Source organism: Ursus arctos, unplaced genomic scaffold, assembly GCF_023065955.2.
Source record: "Ursus arctos isolate Adak ecotype North America unplaced genomic scaffold, UrsArc2.0 scaffold_24, whole genome shotgun sequence".
NCBI classification, from domain to species: domain Eukaryota; kingdom Metazoa; phylum Chordata; class Mammalia; order Carnivora; family Ursidae; genus Ursus; species Ursus arctos.
In genome coordinates, this window is record NW_026622919.1 from 22,444,552 (window position 1) to 22,461,974 (window position 17,423).

Sequence of the window (17,423 nt, forward strand, 5' to 3'; positions counted from 1 at the left end):
TTCACATAATTTCTCTGTGGGACACAAATCTTGTACATAAAGGAAAGGCTACAGACTGGGTAAAATATTCTCTTGATCAATTGGTTAGCTGGGTCAATAACAGTTGAGATGTACTTTGTTCAGAACTCAGTTCTGACAGTTATAAAGGAATTAGAAGTACATCTTGAAAAGATATCCATATAAAACAAATTAAAAGTATAATTACAGTAGGATGCCTGGGTGGCTCAGTTGGTTAAGCGTCTGCCTTTGGCTCAGGTCATGATCCCAGCGTCTTGGGATCGAGCCCCACCTGGGGCTCCCTCCTCAGTGGAGAGCCTGTTTCTCCCTCTCCCTCTGCCTTCCACTTTCCCTGCTTGTGCGCTCTCTCTGTCAAATAAATAAACAAAATCTTTTTTTTTTAAAGTATAATTACAGAACAAGTACAAATAAATCAGCAAAAGCCAGTACTTGGGAGCTGACAGGAAAGGGGTTAGAGTTGAATGGAGTTAGTCAATGAGGGCTTACTGGAAAAGGTGAATTTTGAAGGAAAGGGTATGGGTTTGGCCAAGAGGATAAGGGGTCTTTCCAGCAATAAAACATGACAATGGTAGAGAAGAGGGAATGAGCAAACTCTAAGGGCCAAATGGCATACAGGTTAGCTTGCTAAGACTGGAGAATCTATGTTAAAGGGTAAGAAAAACAAGTCTAAGAACAGTTCATGGAGAGCCTTAAATGGTAATAAATCAAACATGCTTTAACAGACAAGAGGTAACCTTATGGGTACTTGCATAATGAGAATAACTTCGTAAGAAGCTGAGATACAGATGGACTAGAATAAAACGAAACTGGAGAGTTAGAAAAATAGGGAAGCTGCCGTGAAATTTTTGGGGGGAGAGAGCTGCTGGGTCCTGATGCCAGCACTGCCATTAATTAGCTGTATGATTTTGGGCAAGTCACTGAATCTATGTGTGCCTGTTTTCTCATTGTAAAATGGGCATTATGGTGTCTGCCTAAAAGAGCTGTTGAAAGGATTAAATGAATTAAAATATGAAAAGTGTTTAGTAAACATGCAATACATTATCATTCAATTATTAATTCAATTAACATATTATTAAAATTATTCTTATTATTATTTCTATGACCTAGAAGTGGTCATAGAGATGTGTAACAAAAGGCCTCACCTCACATCTTAGTTTCAAAGGATTGCAGCTGTTCAGTATGTCCTAAAAGGTATGCAAGATTCAGAAGACTAGAGGGGAGGCCCAGTGTCCAAGACAACGGTCCCTGGTCTCACAGGGCAACTGAGCACCAGAAATGTGGCTAGTCAGAATTGAGATGTGCGATGAATATAAAATACACACTGCATTTCAGAGCCTCAGTATGGAAAAAAAAATTCATTATTTTTTATTTGATTGCATGTTGAAATGATAGTTTAGATATGTTATGTTAAATAAGATGTGTCAATTTCACTTGTTTCCTTTTTTTTTTTGATGTTTTACTAGAAAATTTAAAGTTACTTAGTTGGCTCGATTGTATTTCTACCATACAGTGCTGGTCCAATATATCATTCAGCATTGAGCTTTGGAAATTCAGGGGTTCTACATGAGAAGGTTCTTTAAAGGAATGTGGGGATTATGGATTAATGTCTTGCCCTTGACACTTAAAAAAATATAAACATCTGATACATATTTATATATAATTAATATACATTTATGTTAAAATATGTATCAGCCCAACTTGTGAGATATCTACAGAACTAGCTGAACCACAGTTAAAGAGGCCATAATTGGTAAAGGGTCTTTTAGTTTAAAAAAGCAGAAATAAAGATGAAACGGGAAAAAGGTGAAACATACCTTATTTTGAACATTAAACTATGGAAACAAAAATCTTCCTCACTTCCGAAATCACTCCCTCCAAGGTCCAGATCGCATTGGTCTAAATAACCTGGATTATTAAAGGTTTTCTGACAAATTTTTTCATAACCATCTCTTGAAGTTGCTACTTAAAATAGGAATAATTACTGCCAAAGAGCCTCCAGTCAGTGCTTTCTGCTGATCTGGAGGTAAAAATCTAGTTTGGGGTTTTGCTCCCAATTGATGTTTTAACATTTTACCCTGACTTGTATCGGCCAATTGCATAGGCTTCAACTTCCAAGTACAGCTGGGGGTGGGAGTGGGTCCTCACACGCCTTCCCTCCGCTTCTCAAATCCTTCTGGGCTCCTTCCGGCTCGCTACGAGTCCGCTCTCCCCAGTGGCGCCGACAGGTGCAACGCAGGGAGCCGCCTCCCGCCCCCAGCACGCGCCCGCGACCCCGCACCCTCTCGCCCAGCCGGCCGCGCCCTCGCCGCTCCGCCCCCTGCCCCGGCGCGCGCGCGCACACCGGCGGGGGCGCGCCCGGCCCGCGGGGCCGCGCACGCAGCTGCCGCCGCCACCGCCTCCTTCCCTCCCTGCAGGCCCTCCTCCCCTGCCCTCCCCTCCGCCCCCTTCCCCGTAGGCAGCCAGCCCGCCCGCCCGCCCGCCCGCACTGCCTCCCTCCCGGCCCCGAGCGCTCCGGCTGGGTCTCTCCCCCGCCCCCTCCCCCAGGCTCCCCGGTCGCTCTCCTCAGGCGGTCGCCCGCGCTCGGTGGATGTGGCTGGCAGCCGCCGCCCCCTCCCTCGCTCGCCGCCTGCTCTTCCTCGGCCCTCCGCCTCCTCCCCTCCTCCTTCTCCTCCTCAGCCGCTCCTCTCGCCGCCGCCGCCGCCTCCACAGCCTGGGCCTCGCCGCGATGCCGGAGAAGAGGCCCTTCGAGCGGCTGCCTGCCGATGTCTCCCCCATCAACTACAGCCTTTGCCTCAAGCCCGACTTGCTGGACTTCACCTTCGAGGGCAAGCTGGAGGCCGCCGCCCAGGTACGGCGACCCTTGGGCGCCGAGGGCGAGCTTCGGGGCAAGCAGTTAGGCCGCGGGCTGGGCTGGGGGCCCGGCCGGAGGGCGGGCGGGCTGGCGGGCCTGGGCGCTGAGGGCCTGGGGCTGGCGAGGCCGGCTAGGGGACCGGCGCGCCCCTTTGGAGCGGCCGCGGGGCGCCCGGGCCGATGTGCTCTGCCCTGCTGGGCTGGGGCCCGGGCCGCGCTGCGGGGAGCGCCGAGGGAGCAGGCGGGCCCTGCCCGAGGGCCCCCCCGATCCCCCCCCCCCCGGGAGGGCACACCTGTGCGGGGCGTCCCCTCCCCGACCCCTGGCCCTTCCGGGCTTGGTAGTGTTCTGGGCGAGGCTGGAGGCTGTTGGGGGAGGCCAGAGGGGTCATCGGAGTCCACGCTCTGTCTCAACCTCCTGACTCAGTTCTTTTCTCTGGTTCTCTCTACGCCCCACGGAGGACACATTGGAAGGGGGCGGTCATCTGGGACTCCGGCCGCCGCGCGTTAGCGAGGAGGGGAGATTCTAGAAGGGGGGAGAGGGTGAGAAGGAGAATGCTAATCCCAGGCAGCCTTGCTGAGTTCTCCCCGCCTGCTCCGGCCCAGGGGCTGGGTTTCCAAGATGATCCGCCCCCTCCCCCTTCCCCTTCCCCTCAAGTGACAGTGCAGCAGTGACTTTGTTCTCTCCTAACCTCTAGAGAAGCTGAAGGAGGACCCCATCTCCGCTTTTCCTCCCATCTTCCTAGCTTTGCAGCCTGTGAAGCAGGTGGATTTATTGTTACAGCGATGGTTGCTTAGCAGTACTCTCCTCTGAAAGAAGCTGCTAGTTTTAGCATACCACTGTTGAAAATATTCCATTACTCTCCATTGCAGTTTTTGGTGAATCATGCTCCCCCCCCAACATTATCTGAAGTATTATTTGATTTTGGAGACTATTAGTACTGATGCCCCATAAAGATCCCGAACAATAGACATTTGTGACATACTATGTTATATGATGTATTATGTGAAGTCGGTGATGAAAAATGGGAACTATTTAGTAGTTATTTTTAAAAAGAATGATGGTAAATATATTGTTTCATTTCTTTTTCTACTGCAGTCAGAGAGGAAAAACCAGTAGGCCTCAACCTTAAAGAACAGGGTGTATATAGCAGTGAAATGAAAGAAATGTATAGTGTTGGAATGAATTGAAAGTTTGAAGTTGTCTTTGAAAGCTGAGTACTCAGATTGAAAATATGTCTGAAAGTGTAGAATTAAAAAGTGTACTGTCATATATGGAGTGCTTGTGTGAAAACGTGAGGGCCCTAGGGTCCGGCTGCATCAAAAGGCAAAACTTACCCCTTGGAAAGTCAAGTGATTTTAAAAATTTCCATTAAGAATATGAATCAGAATGAGTGTATCTTCGGTCTAAATTAGGATTTGAGAGGGTTATTTGGGAGACTTTATTTAAGCCAAGTGACTAGAGTGTTTGATATATATTGGCAGGGGGCAGATGGGAGGAATTGTAAACAGTAGTGTGTCTTGTGACTTGGCAAGCCTTCGGGAAGAAGGACCTATGATGAATGAGTTCGCATTATGTGAAAAGACTAAGAGGAAAAAAATCATTTATTTCTTTACCTCATTAGTTAGTGTCACCGGTTCATAATTTTGAGAGGTATATATATTTAGAGAAAATTTTCAGGAAAAAAATTGTCAATAAAGATTTTTAAGTGATTATTAGGAAGTGATGATTTTAAGTGTTAGGACAGAACAAGATGTAGTGACATGCTTCTCCTTACCCGGTTTCTCCTTGTTTTTCCAAAGTAATGAGAAATATGTGGAAGGCTGCTTTGGGCCATTGAGGGAGCACATGGTAATATACTAGATATTAACAGGGAATTGTTAATTTGATATAAGGAAATAAATCTTTTTTAGTAACAGGAGCTTTTCAGAGCAGTTCTTTTCAGAAATTCTTTTCGGGCTAGGTGGCCACACAAATGAAAGATGGTATGAAAGTGAATTCTAACAGGTTTTATTAAAGAATGATTGGACTTTTTAATTGTGCAGATTGCCACCTTTGGGAGAGTAAAGGAGTTAATGTTGGTGAAAAGTTAACAGTAGTAAAAAGCATATATTTGTGTTTTTGAGATCCATGGATTGGAGCAGTAAGTTTGAATTGTGGCATTAGATGGTGTCTTATTGTGGAAATCTAAAAATGTGGACAGGATTATATCTCTAGAAATCTAGATTTATAACTGGTGTTGGGTCAGTTTCCTAACAGTTGGAATCGTATTACACAAAGTATACAAGTTGCTTGGTTGCTTTAGCTGCAAAATTTTATGATAAGCCCAGAGTATTTGTACAGGTTACATATTAGAAACTTAGTGGATTTTTAACCTGGTCTGGGGTGTGGACTCCTGGGGAAGGTGAAGAAATTAGTCAGTGTGCATTGACTTTAAAAGTAGTTGCCTTTTACATAAGTGTGTGTGGTCTAGGTCAGCAAGTTTTGCAAAAGTGTTACCACGGGCCTAGAGAAATAGGACATTGTCACCCTTCCCCTGCACCCCCTTTACGTTAGGATACTTGAGAGCAATGAATTTTTGTTAACTATTTTGAATTCAGACTCTCTTGCTTTGTGGATAATTCATTAAAAAACAGATAAGATGTTTGTATGAGAGTGGCTACAATTCCTTGTTATGAGTGTATTGTGGTTGATGCAGTAATTGGGCTTTCTCTTATGGAAATATTTAACCTGTGCCAAAAAAATTAACTTCATCCTTTAAGGCCAGAAGTCAGGATATAGTAGACAATCCCTGGCCTTTGCCAACAGAATATTCATGTTGGTGATGACTAAATTGGCACTTAGAGGAGAGTTATAGATATAGTAGTTTGTTTGGCAGGCTAAAACTTGGCACCTAAATGGATGTTATTGTCAACCCTGTGTTATGGCATTTTCTGCCCAAATTCTGCATATTTTCTTCTTCTTTTTTTTTTTTTTAAGATTTATTTATTTATTGAAGAGAGAAGGGGGTATTGTAAGTGTGTGGGGGCAAGGGAGGAGGGGGAGAGGAGAGGGAGAGATAAAGCAGAGTCTGCACTGAGTGTGGAGCCCCACATGGGGTCGATCCCATGACCCCGAGATGACGACCTGAGCCAAAACCAAGAGTTGGTGCTTAACTGACTGAGCCACCCAGGCACCCCTTGCATATTTTCTATGCAGTCATTTTGGTTGTTTATTACTTAAAAAAGTGATAAAATTAATAACTTGTGCAGCATTGTGCTAGATCACTAAATGGTCTTAAGTTAAATTTGAGGGGCGCCTTCTGGGTGGCTCAGTTGTTAAGTCTGGCTTTGGCTCAGGTTGTGATCCCAGAGTCCTGGGATCAAGCCCCTCGTTGGGCTCCCTGCTCAGCAGGAAGCCTGCTTCTCCCTCTCCCACTCCCCCCACTTGTGTTCCCTCTCTCTCTCTGTCTCTTTCTCTGTCAAATAAATAAATAAAATCTTAAAAAAAAAAAGAAAGAAATTAAATTTGAAAGATTGGTGATAAGAAATTGAACTTGTTCAGATCTTCTGTTGTTTCTTGAAATGTGTATGAGGAAACACCTCAATATAAGAAACTTTCATATGTTAAGCTTTATCTACTATTCATCTGGCAATGAGTTTTGCAGTGAATTTTCTAGATAAATGAAGCTTACCCTTTGAGGTACTTAGACTTTAAAAAATATTTACTGATTTGGATGGAAATGTTCCAAAAATGTATTATTTTTTTTAAACTGTAGTTCCTTATAATCTAGGCTTATTTCATTTCTTCTTTTTTAAAATACTGGACATCATCCTGGACATCTGTCACTGATACTTGTAACCACAGATTACCCAAAACTATGCACTGTAATTTATTAGTTTCATATCTGTTCTTTAGAGTTTTTTTGTTTGTTTTTCTTACTGTTAGGTTATTACTTCTTGCTGCTTACTATGCCTTGTTGCTGCCTATTGTGCAATTTATTCCCTCTTCTGTCTTAGTGAACTTGATCTGAAGAGGTCTAAGTAACCAGATAAAAAGCTTGTGTGGCCTTAAAAAGAAATTTCTAAATGAGGGTTTGATGGACTCTCTTCTGTGTGAAGGGAATGAGCTTTATTGTATGGACTTTGTATCATCTATTCTGGCTTTTATACAGGCCCTTTTCTTTCTTTCTTTCTTTCTTTCTTTCTTTCTTTCTTTCTTTCTTTCTTTCTTTCTCTAACTTCCTGGTTCTGGATAATTGATATTGTCCAATACAACCTGGACAAATGTGATCATGAGTAGTAAATTATCTATGAAACTTCTCTGAACTTTGCTACATAAACAAGCCTGTTCTTACTATAAAGTAGATCTTATTCTAATCTGTATGTGAGTCAGTGGCAAAGGACTGAGTCCTTCTGATAGCTCTTTTATTGTTAACTGAGATTAGTTCTCTTGATCTTGGAGATTCAGTTTTGAACATCATTTAAGCATATAGCTCCTGGTTTATTTGGCTACTTGTAATCACTTTAAAAATTTACTTCAAATTAGGAAATATTTAGAAATACAGAAAAGTAACCCACCACACAGATTTAGCAGATATTAATGTTTTCCCCCCATTTGCTTCAGAGTGTGCCTGATGTTTTTTGGGTAATAAAATGTCACAGATACCACTAAAGTCCATTTCTATCTCTTCCCCCCCCCCCCCCCCACTCCCAGAGGTAATTTCTCTCTTTAGGTAGGTGAGTATTATTCCTGTATCTAGTTTCAAAGTTTTACTGCACATGTAAGTAGCCACAAACAATAAATAGCAATGTTCTGTATGTTTAAAATTTTTACATTAGTGGTACTATGTTTGACTTTCTGCAACTTGCTCTTTTCAATGTCTCTTTTGTTAGAAAACTTGGCTCAGTTTGTGTTTACTAATTATTTGCTCCTTATTGTCTTTAGAAATTACAGCCCTAGTCCACAAAGGCAATGATTATTACAAAATTTTAACGGTGAAATTGCTTGTAAGGCAAAGTGACTCAGGCTTCAGACTGACTGGTATTTGGAGTTGTCACACTGGAGATTTCCTTTCACTAAAATTCGAGGGCTTTGACAGAGAAAAGCCTCATGGGTCTTACTTACAGTACCCATAAGATGTATTTCTGAGTGATTATAATAAAGACTCATTCAGGAAAAAAAAAAATCTCATATTGCTGCCTTCCTAACTCATAGGAAACTTCCATTGTAAGATTGTTACCACTGGTCAAGCTGCCTTCAGTAGAGCCATTGCTTAGTGTTTGGTTCAGTTGAAGTGCAGTCTGTATGGGGCTCCAAGAAGACTTACCCCTGGGTTTGAAACAAGGAAAGGAGACACTGTTGTTCCATTCTTTAATAGCATCAAACAGAGAAGTTGAAAATGAGCTTGTTATCCAGTATATATGCAACTTTAACATTTTGCTTCTATTTTAAGCTTGCAGATCTTAATGCTGAAATTCCTTTGAATTATTACCTGTATTTTTGGTAGTGGAACACATCACTAACATGATGATGTTAATATGTGAGAAATCATGTACTGAATCATCAGGTCAGTGCTATTGTTGGGAAAACGTCAAAAAGAGCAATGTTACAGTGTGGTAGCGAAGCACTGAAGTCCATAGATATTTTAAATCTGTACACGTATGCTGATATCCAAAGTACTATATAATATAGCACATAGTTTTTAAATTTTATATCATTCTGATAGACACTTTATAAACTGTTAGGTGAATGCTGTTAGATGATATTCAGAGGAACATCTTTATGATTACAGCACATTTAATCTTGGTCTCTGTATGTCTTTTTTTTTTTTTTTTTAAGATTTTATTTATTTATTCAGAGACAGAGAGAGGCAGAGGCAGAGGGAAAAGCAGGCTTCCCGAGGAGCAGGGAGCCCGATGGCGGGTCTTGATCCCAGGACCGCGGGACCACAACCCAAGCTGAAGGCAGACACTTAACCGACTGAGCCACCCAGGCGCCCCTATGTGTGTGTCTTAATAACAATATCTATTAACTGATTACTGTGAATCAGGCACTGAGGGCTAAAACAAGCACTTTCTGTCCTGTTTAAAATGCATGTCTAATATGAGGCAAAATGTACTGTCAGATTTTTAACATTTGAGTAGCATTCTATTACTAAGATAAGTATTTTTGTTCCGTTGGTTCTTCCCTCCTACCCTTCCAGAAATGGCAGCATCTTAAAAAAAAAAAATTAGTAGCTATTCAACAAGCAGCTTAATTCAGTAGTATAAACAGGTGGGTTTTCCCTAAACACAAGAGGAGTTAGAATGTACTTGTAAATGGATGTTGTAGACTGTGTCTTTCCAAAGTATGCAAACACTTTCCCTCAGAATGTTATAGTAGCAGGGAGGCGAATGTCATTTGGCATATGTAGTGTTGTACAGGTATCTTGACACTGGAGGAAGCAGTTACCATTAACTTCACTGTAGATGTTGATGGATGGAAATACGGTTGCCTAGATAAAGATGAAGATGTGTAACTAAACTACTGTTATTATCCTGTTGGCATAAACTTCAAACCCTGGAAGGTTTTTATTCATTTTACCTTTTGGAGACACCTCCCTGCAGCCCACCCCAGCCTCATTAAGTGCTTCATTTCTCTGCATTGCTGAATTTTTTTTAAGTGAATTTATAAATACGCAGAGGGGCCTTTTTTGTTTGTTTGTTCAAATGTAGTGCTATAAATGGCCGGTTGGGACAGAAGAGTTTTAGTGCTATTTAGAAATGTTCCTAATGAAATAAACAGTATGAAGGAATATTACCACTTACAAAATTATTTGTTTGTTTGTTTATTTATTTAAAGATTTTATTTTTAAGTAATCTCTGTACCCAACATGGGGCTGGAACTCACAACCCCAAGATCAAGAGTTGCACGCTGTACCGACTGAGCCGGCCAGGTGCTCCTACCACTTAAATTTTTTTTTAAATTCATTAGGGGCGCCTGGGTGGTTCCCTCAGCTGAGCATCTGCCTTGGGCTCATGTCATGATCCCTGCGGATGGGATCGAGCCCTGTTGGGCTTCTTGCTTAATGGGGAGCCTGCTACTCCCCCTCCCTCTGCCTGCTGCTCCCCCTGCTTGTGCAAGTGCTCTCTCTCTGTCAAATAGATAAATAAAATCTTTAAAAAAAATTCATTAAATGGCATTTTTGTTCAGAAACAGAGATTTATGAAAAAGATTTTTTTTTTTTTAACTAAGCTCTACACCCAGTGTGGGGCTTGAACTCATGTCCCCTAAATCAAGAGTCTCACGCTCTACCAACTGACCTAGCCAAGTCCCTGAAAAGGATTTTTTTTTAATGAGCCAAAATAGTTCCACGTTATGTGTTAGTGATTTTGACAGTCTGTTACAGGCTTATAAACATACTATCTGTAATTTAGGTCAGGTAATTTTAGTTTGAGATTAATCTTGTTTATTTATTGGTTATTAATAAAATGATTACTCTTCGGTATCATTTTTTCATACAGATATTATATTACTCATGTGTCCTTAACCTAGTTCTGTGGTCTGTTAGTGATCTCGAGGCACTATTGACCTACATGTGGGTTTTGTTTGGACTGCACAGTGTTTTTGCAAATTTTCTATTAGTTGCCATCAGTTACAATTTGGGAGATGGCACATAAAATCTAAAATTTGTGGCTTTTCTTTTTTCTCCAAGTGATCTGTCCAGTATGGGTCTCGAACTCAGACCCAGAGATCAAGAGTTGCGTGCATTACCAACTGAGCCAGCCAGGAGCCCCTGTGGCTTTTTTTTTTTTTTGTAATTGGAAGATCTGTCAATACTAAGTCTGCTTCTCAGTATAGCAATAAATTGATTGGCTCCAAGAAGTGGCTACTTCCCCTTCTTTTATGCATAGCCTTCACCTGGCCTACTCTACTCACCTGTTTGGCTGGCCTCTGTAGACATTTGTTTGTGACTTAGGGTATCTGTACTTTATTTTATTTTATTTTAAAATTTTATTTATTTATTTATTTGAGAGAGAGAGAGAGAGGGAAAGAAAGAGCACTTGCGTGTGAGCTGGAAGGGGCCGAGGGGGAGGGAGAGGGAGAAAGATCTGAAGCCCACTCCACCTTGAGCAGGGAGCCCCATGCAGGCAGGACTCCATCTCACAGTCATGAGATCATGACCTGAGCCAAAACCAATACCCGAAACCAATACCCGACTGAACCACCCAGGAGCCCCAGTATTTTTGTTATTTTAAATTTAGATCATTCAAATGAATGGTCTGCAAATGAATTTGAGGTTCTGTTTAAATGCAACAAGTATATAAAACCAAGTCTACCACCAAATTTGAAAAGTGGACAAGGGTTATGAATGAACAATTTGCAGAGAAAAAGCAATGGCAAAAAAAAAAAAAAAAAAAAGGAAGAAAGAAAGAAACTAAAAAGAGAAGATTCTTAACCAGTGTTACCAGTAATCAGGAAAATTCTAATTAAAGCAATGGTGGAATTCCATTTAATACCCATCAGATTGTCAAAAATTTTTAAGTTTTTTAGAGGATGATGAACATTATTCTTTGCTCACGGGAGTGTTAATTGAAATTACTCTAGAGCATAATTGGGATATTCTCGGTAAAGAAAAATGTGCATAAGAAAACATGGACAAGATATTATGGTACTATTTTATTTTATTTTATTTTAATTAATTAATTAATTTATTTATTTATTTTTTAAAGATTTTATTTATTTATTCGACAGAGAGAGACAGCCAGTGAGAGAGGGAACACAAGCAGGGGGAGTGGGAGAGGAAGAAGCAGGCTCATAGCGGAAGAGCCTGATGTGGGACTCGATCCCGTAACAGCGGGATCACGCCCTGAGCTGAAGGCAGACAATTAACCGCTGTGCCACCCAGGCGCCCCTATGGTACTATTTTAAATAACAAAAAAGTGGAAATAATCTAACTTCCTTTAGGAAGGAAATGGATGAATAACTGTGGTTGTTTATAGAATGGAATACTACTCTGTAGGAGTTAAAATTAAAAAATTAGATCTACATCTGTTTGCATTTACCCATCTTGGAAACAATGTTAAATGAAAAAAGCAGGTGTAAAGGTTATATACACTTTGATACTATTTGTATAAAATTAAAAACATTGTTTGCTGAACTTTATATATGTAGCAGAAGTACTATACATACATGAGAAAGAGCTACATTAGCCTTAGGAGAGTGGTTTTCTCCATGTAATGAGGAAGAGAGGATGGGGCTTTTTTCATTATATCTGTATTTTATTTTGGGGCATCTGAAGCAAGTAAGACAAAATCTTAAAAAGTTTATTTAATTTTGGTGGTGAGTCATTAGTGTCTGTTATATCCAAAATGTTACTTTGGTAAGAGAAAAAATTGAAAGAGTGTCTTACGAAGTTTTGACATGGTTTATGATATCACTTTTCTTCCTCTATCCTTAAAGGTCTTATGATGGGTTTGATGTGTAGGTTGAAATACATAATAAATTGCAACATATGAGAAATGTTTCCTAATTAATTTTTAATTTGAAAACTTTTAAATGCTTTCATTTAGCTCATTGGTCAGATGTTTAAATTCTGTAAAATACTTAAGTGTTTATTTTTGCTTTTAATACAATTTGGAAAATGTGAATTGCCTTGGATTACTTAAAACTGCGGATTTATTTTTACCATTGATGTGTAAATACTCAGTCTAGGTTTTAGTGATGTCTGGGTTTCAAAAAAAATTCCCTGTGACATACATTAGGCCAAGATGAAGATGTACGTGTTATTAATCTTGGCTATTTCTGACACTGCTGGTTTTTCTTTTCCCCTTAGGTGAGGCAGGCAACCAATCAGATTGTGATGAATTGTGCTGATATTGACATTATTACAGCTTCATATGCACCAGAGGGAGATGAAGGTAAGAACTGTTTTCCATTTAATTTGCTGTGTGTATGATGTGTGTGTGGTGATATATACATTTTCAGATTAAGATATCAGTGTTTGTTACTTTAGAAATAGGAAACATTTTTAGATGTTCATGGGAAATATTTTAGTAATCTGTACTATGAGATAAAGGAAATGCCACATTCTAGTTCTACTTCAAACATTAACATATTTTGTAACCCTAGGCAGATTACATTTTCATAACTGTAAAATGAATATAATACCATGCATATAAAGCTGAAGAGTTATTTTTTTAAAGATTTATTTATTTATTTTAGAGAGAGATAGAGCATGAGTGGGAGGGGCAGAGAGAATCCCAAGTAGACTCTGCGCTGACTGTGGAGCCTGACGCAGGGCTTGATCCCATGACCCCGAGATCACAACCCGAGCTGAAACCAAGAGTCAGTCACCCAATCGACGGCACCACCCAGGCACCCCCAAGCTGAAGAGTTATTTTTAAAATAAGTGCTTTGAACATGAAAAATTGGTTCATCAAGGCGGGTTAGTTCGTATGTGGTTTTCTTAAAGTTTCTTTTTTTCCCTCTTGAACAATAGATTAAAATTGGGGTTATGAATCTTACTCATAATTGAGAGAAAAATATTTGCCTTATGGGATGGAATGTGGAGGTTAGAAGCTTAGAAGTTAGTTACAGAGTAAGAATATGTTAAAAAGAGACATTCTGTAGAATGTGTGAGAACTCAATTAGCATCTTTTAAAATGAGAACTATTTTAGACATTGTAATTACAACAAGGATTAAATTGAGTAGTCAGTTTTGGCCTGAAATCTTATTCCCACCTAAGCTACATTTTAAAAAGTTGTCATGTTTGGCATGAACTCGCAAGTGTATTAATATTGGAACTGAAGTGCTTTTTACTTTTGACAAAATGATTTTTTTATTAGTCTGCACTACTCTGAGACTTCCTCTGAGAAAATTTTTTCATTTGATATCAGGATGCCCGGCTGGCTCAGCTAGTAGAGTATGCAACTCTTTTTTTTTTTTTTTTAAAGATTTTTTATTTTTATTTATTTGACAGAGATAGAGACAGCCAGCGAGAGAGGGAACACAAGCAGGGGGAGTGGGAGAGGAAGAAGCAGGCTCATAGCGGAGGAGCCTGATGTGGGGCTCGATCCCGGAACACCGGGATCACGCCCTGAGCCGAAGGCAGGCGCTTAACCGCTGCGCCACCCAGGCGCCCCTAGAGTATGCAACTCTTGATCTCAGGGTCGTGAATTCAAGCCCCACGTTGCATGTAGAGCTTACTTTAAAAAAAAAAAAAAAGAAAGAAAAGAAAATCTTTTCATTTGATATCAAATAAGTTACAAATTTGACCTTTTAGTTTGCATTTTGTATTGCTCTTTCTCCTCTCCTTTACACTGAAAAGAAGCATACAAGTAACATTTTAAGGCCGGGCAATATTTATTTCATGAATTTTTCTTAAATTATCTTGTCCATAGAAAGACAAAAAAAAAAAGCAGTTGAGCAGAGTATTGCCAAGAAGTACTTAGGTTCCATTGTTTGTAAATGAGATCAAACTGCTGTGATTTTAAGTTAGAGGAACAGATCCTTCAAGTGGACTTTGAGGGAGTGCCAATATTAAAAAAAATGTTTGGTAAATGAAAGAGGGGTTATTTAATTTCTTTACCTGTGAAGAAAAATATAAGCACCTTAGCCAAGCATATCAAGACAAGCTTGCTTTGTTGTAGGTAGAGAACATTTAAATTTGATACAGAGTTTTAAGATGGTGCTGAGTATAGATAGGAAGAGATAGTAAAATACATGGGTGCCCTCCGGTTGGCACGGTTTCAGCTCAGGTTTGTTTTTATCTCCCTTTACTAAAATGCCAGGAAAGAATTCAGAGAACTCAGATGCTTTGAGTATGCATAACTGAGTTGTGCCAAGCTGATAATAGTCAGAATAGCAGTGTTTGCGTTCTGACTAACAGGGTCGGAAGAGAAATGAAAGCTTATAGAAGTGAAGGGGATTTGGGGAGAGATTCAGAGAAAACATTACTCTTTTTTAGGTACATGAAATATTTTCTTCAAAACTAGCTAAGGGATATTTTCCAACTCATTTCTCCTGCAGCAATGGGAAAAACCTAGAGTCATGTGTAAGCTTATCTAATTTTAGAGTAAAAGAGAATGGGAAATTGTATTAATGTGGAATTTTAAGGTTTCAGTCAGAAACAGATTTGGCCTTCCAGACACATACACAGTGTAATTTTATCCTTGGGCATAGTAGCATTTCTTGATTTTTACCTTATGGAAGAGTACAGCATGTTGTTTCTTTAGAAATTAGTAGTTGCGAATTTGACCGCCAGCTCCTTCCTGGGCGGTATGGTTTGGCAGGGGAATAATTGAGTCAATAGGAAAGGTACCATTTTTTAACTCAGCTAATCTCACCTAGTACAGTACCCATTCATACTTACTATTGCCTTCTGCAAGACCGAGTTACATGTGTGTAGTCACTAAATCTTGGTACCTTAAGGTAAAAATCAGAAAATCATTCGAAGGCACAAAATTGTTGCTTCTTTGTGTAAGTTTTTAATTGATGGGAAAAAAAGCCATCTTGTGGTTTATGCAGTGACCCAGAAAGACCTAGTGGCCTGTGTCTCTTTAAACTAAGGCACTGCCTTTTCCACAGAAATAACTTATTTTAAAAACCGAATTGAGTCTTTGTAATATTTAAAAAATGAGAAATCGGTAAGAAAAACGGCTGAACACTGTTTTTTTACTGTTCTGCACTTCAAGGGTTGGTGAAATCAGTAGCACCTAAGCCCCAGTGCAAGGAGTGCACCTCCTACACAGTGCAGGGCTTAGTGCGGTCACCAGCTTCCGCAGGAGTGCCTGGACTCAGGTCCTGACAGGTAAAGAGACTTTTAATTTGTCGTGAATAGATGGCTCGGGCATAACCACACGGAGAACGATCACTTGAAAGTTTTGTGCCAACTTCCCCCTTAGTGTATACTGTGTCAGGTGTGTTTGTTGCATTAGCTGTGGAAGGAACAACATCTTCGCTATTGCGTACGGAGTTCTGATACATAGCTTCGGATCCACCAGCATCACCTTGGCTTGTCCGCGTGAGGCATGTAAATCTTAACACGGTTATTCTTGAAGCAGAGTTACATTTTTCAGTGTGTGCGGATGAACGCATGCATGTGTTCATTGAGAGGCTGAGACGGCTGGTCAGAAATACTGCCAAATACTAACAATTTGGAGCAAAACTGTTAACTTGAGAAAAAGGAGTGGTGCCTCACACTTGATCATAGACCTTTATCATAAGCTTCCGTAGGCCTTTGTAAGCCTATCAGTGATATAGATTCCGTCATGCAGTTAAGTGCGGATTAGGAATAACAGTAATAAACCACCATCTCTTTCCCATAGTTGTTTTTGTTATCGTTCTGAGAGTACATGCATGACTAATTAAGTGCTAGCTCTCAAATCTGGAAAATGGAAAGAGGAGAGAAAATATCCATTTCTCATACAAATGTATTCAAATATGATACAGAATTTCATAAGGAAATTTTAAGTGAAAGGAGTCAAAGTATAAGTTTAGTTGTACAAATAACAATACAGGGTAGGGGGCCTCACCCAAAGTTACTGAGCGAATTGGACTGGATGTAGGAAAGCAAGAATGTTGGGACAGAGGCCAGACTAAAGAATGTATGTCTCACATAAACGTATTCAAATTTTACAGAACTTCTCTGGCCAACAGCACATTTTTTTGAGCTACATTGACTTTTGTTGAATTTGTAACCTACCAGGGAACTGTGTGTTATGCATATTCTTTATCACTTGGACATGAAGATAAGACTTGAGCATAGCTGTCTCATTAAAAAGAGCAAAACCCCTTATGAGATTCTTCTAGATTCTTAATTGAAACTGATGTATAAAATGCCGTATTACTATTAAGTATATTCAGCAAATTGTTTTAGTTTGTCATGCGTGTTCCAGTGTATATCCTTTTTAAAGATTCAGAATACCTGTTTTTAGGTAGCTTTTAGAGTTTTTGAGCACTATGATGGCCTTATTTCTGAGCTCTTGTTTTTATTTTGTCTCTACTTTATTTACGAGTCCTGAGTATGTTGAGCTTTGGGGATTTTGAACATAAAGTCTGTTACGTGCGATTCTTCTTCATGTTAATGCATAGGCTAACCACTATTCCAGGCTATATTGAGGAACCAAATATTTTCTCAGGTCTTTGGTAACTTTCAGGGTATTCTGTTTTGTGAATTAAATGGTGATTTTAGGGGCACCTGGTGGCTCAGTTGGTTAAGCGTCTGCTTTGGCTCAGGACATGATCCCGGGGTCTTGGGATCGAGCCCCGCGTCAGGCTCCTTGCTCAGCCTGCTCTCCGTCTGCCTGCTCCCCCTGCTTGCATGTGCGTGCTCTCTCTCTGTCAAATAAATAAATAAAAATCCTTTTAAAAATGGTGATTTTATTTTTCATACTAATAAACTTTATTTTTCAGAGCAGTTTGGAGTGAAAAGTACAGAGATTTCCCATGTATTCCTTGTCGCACCCATCCCCCTCTTCCCTCATTATCAACATCCTGAACCAGAGTGGTACATTTGTTGCAGTCAATGAACTTACCTCAGCACCTCATTAACACTCGAAGTCCATAGTTTACATTAGGGTTCACTCTTGGTGT

At 40.2% G+C, this 17,423-nt stretch overlaps 1 protein-coding gene across 1 annotated transcript in view; it reads left to right on the forward strand.

Annotated features, from left to right (window-relative positions):
- Window positions 1–2,371: 2,371 nt before the first annotated feature.
- NPEPPS (aminopeptidase puromycin sensitive) overlaps window positions 2,372–17,423 on the forward strand; it is a 94,292-nt gene continuing 79,240 nt past the window's right edge. The window contains exons 1-2 of the mRNA XM_026513018.4: window positions 2,372–2,866; window positions 12,663–12,747. Of these exons, the coding sequence (XP_026368803.1) occupies window positions 2,606–2,866; window positions 12,663–12,747 (346 nt within the window). The 5' untranslated portion in view covers window positions 2,372–2,605. The remainder of the gene's footprint in view (window positions 2,867–12,662; window positions 12,748–17,423) is intronic.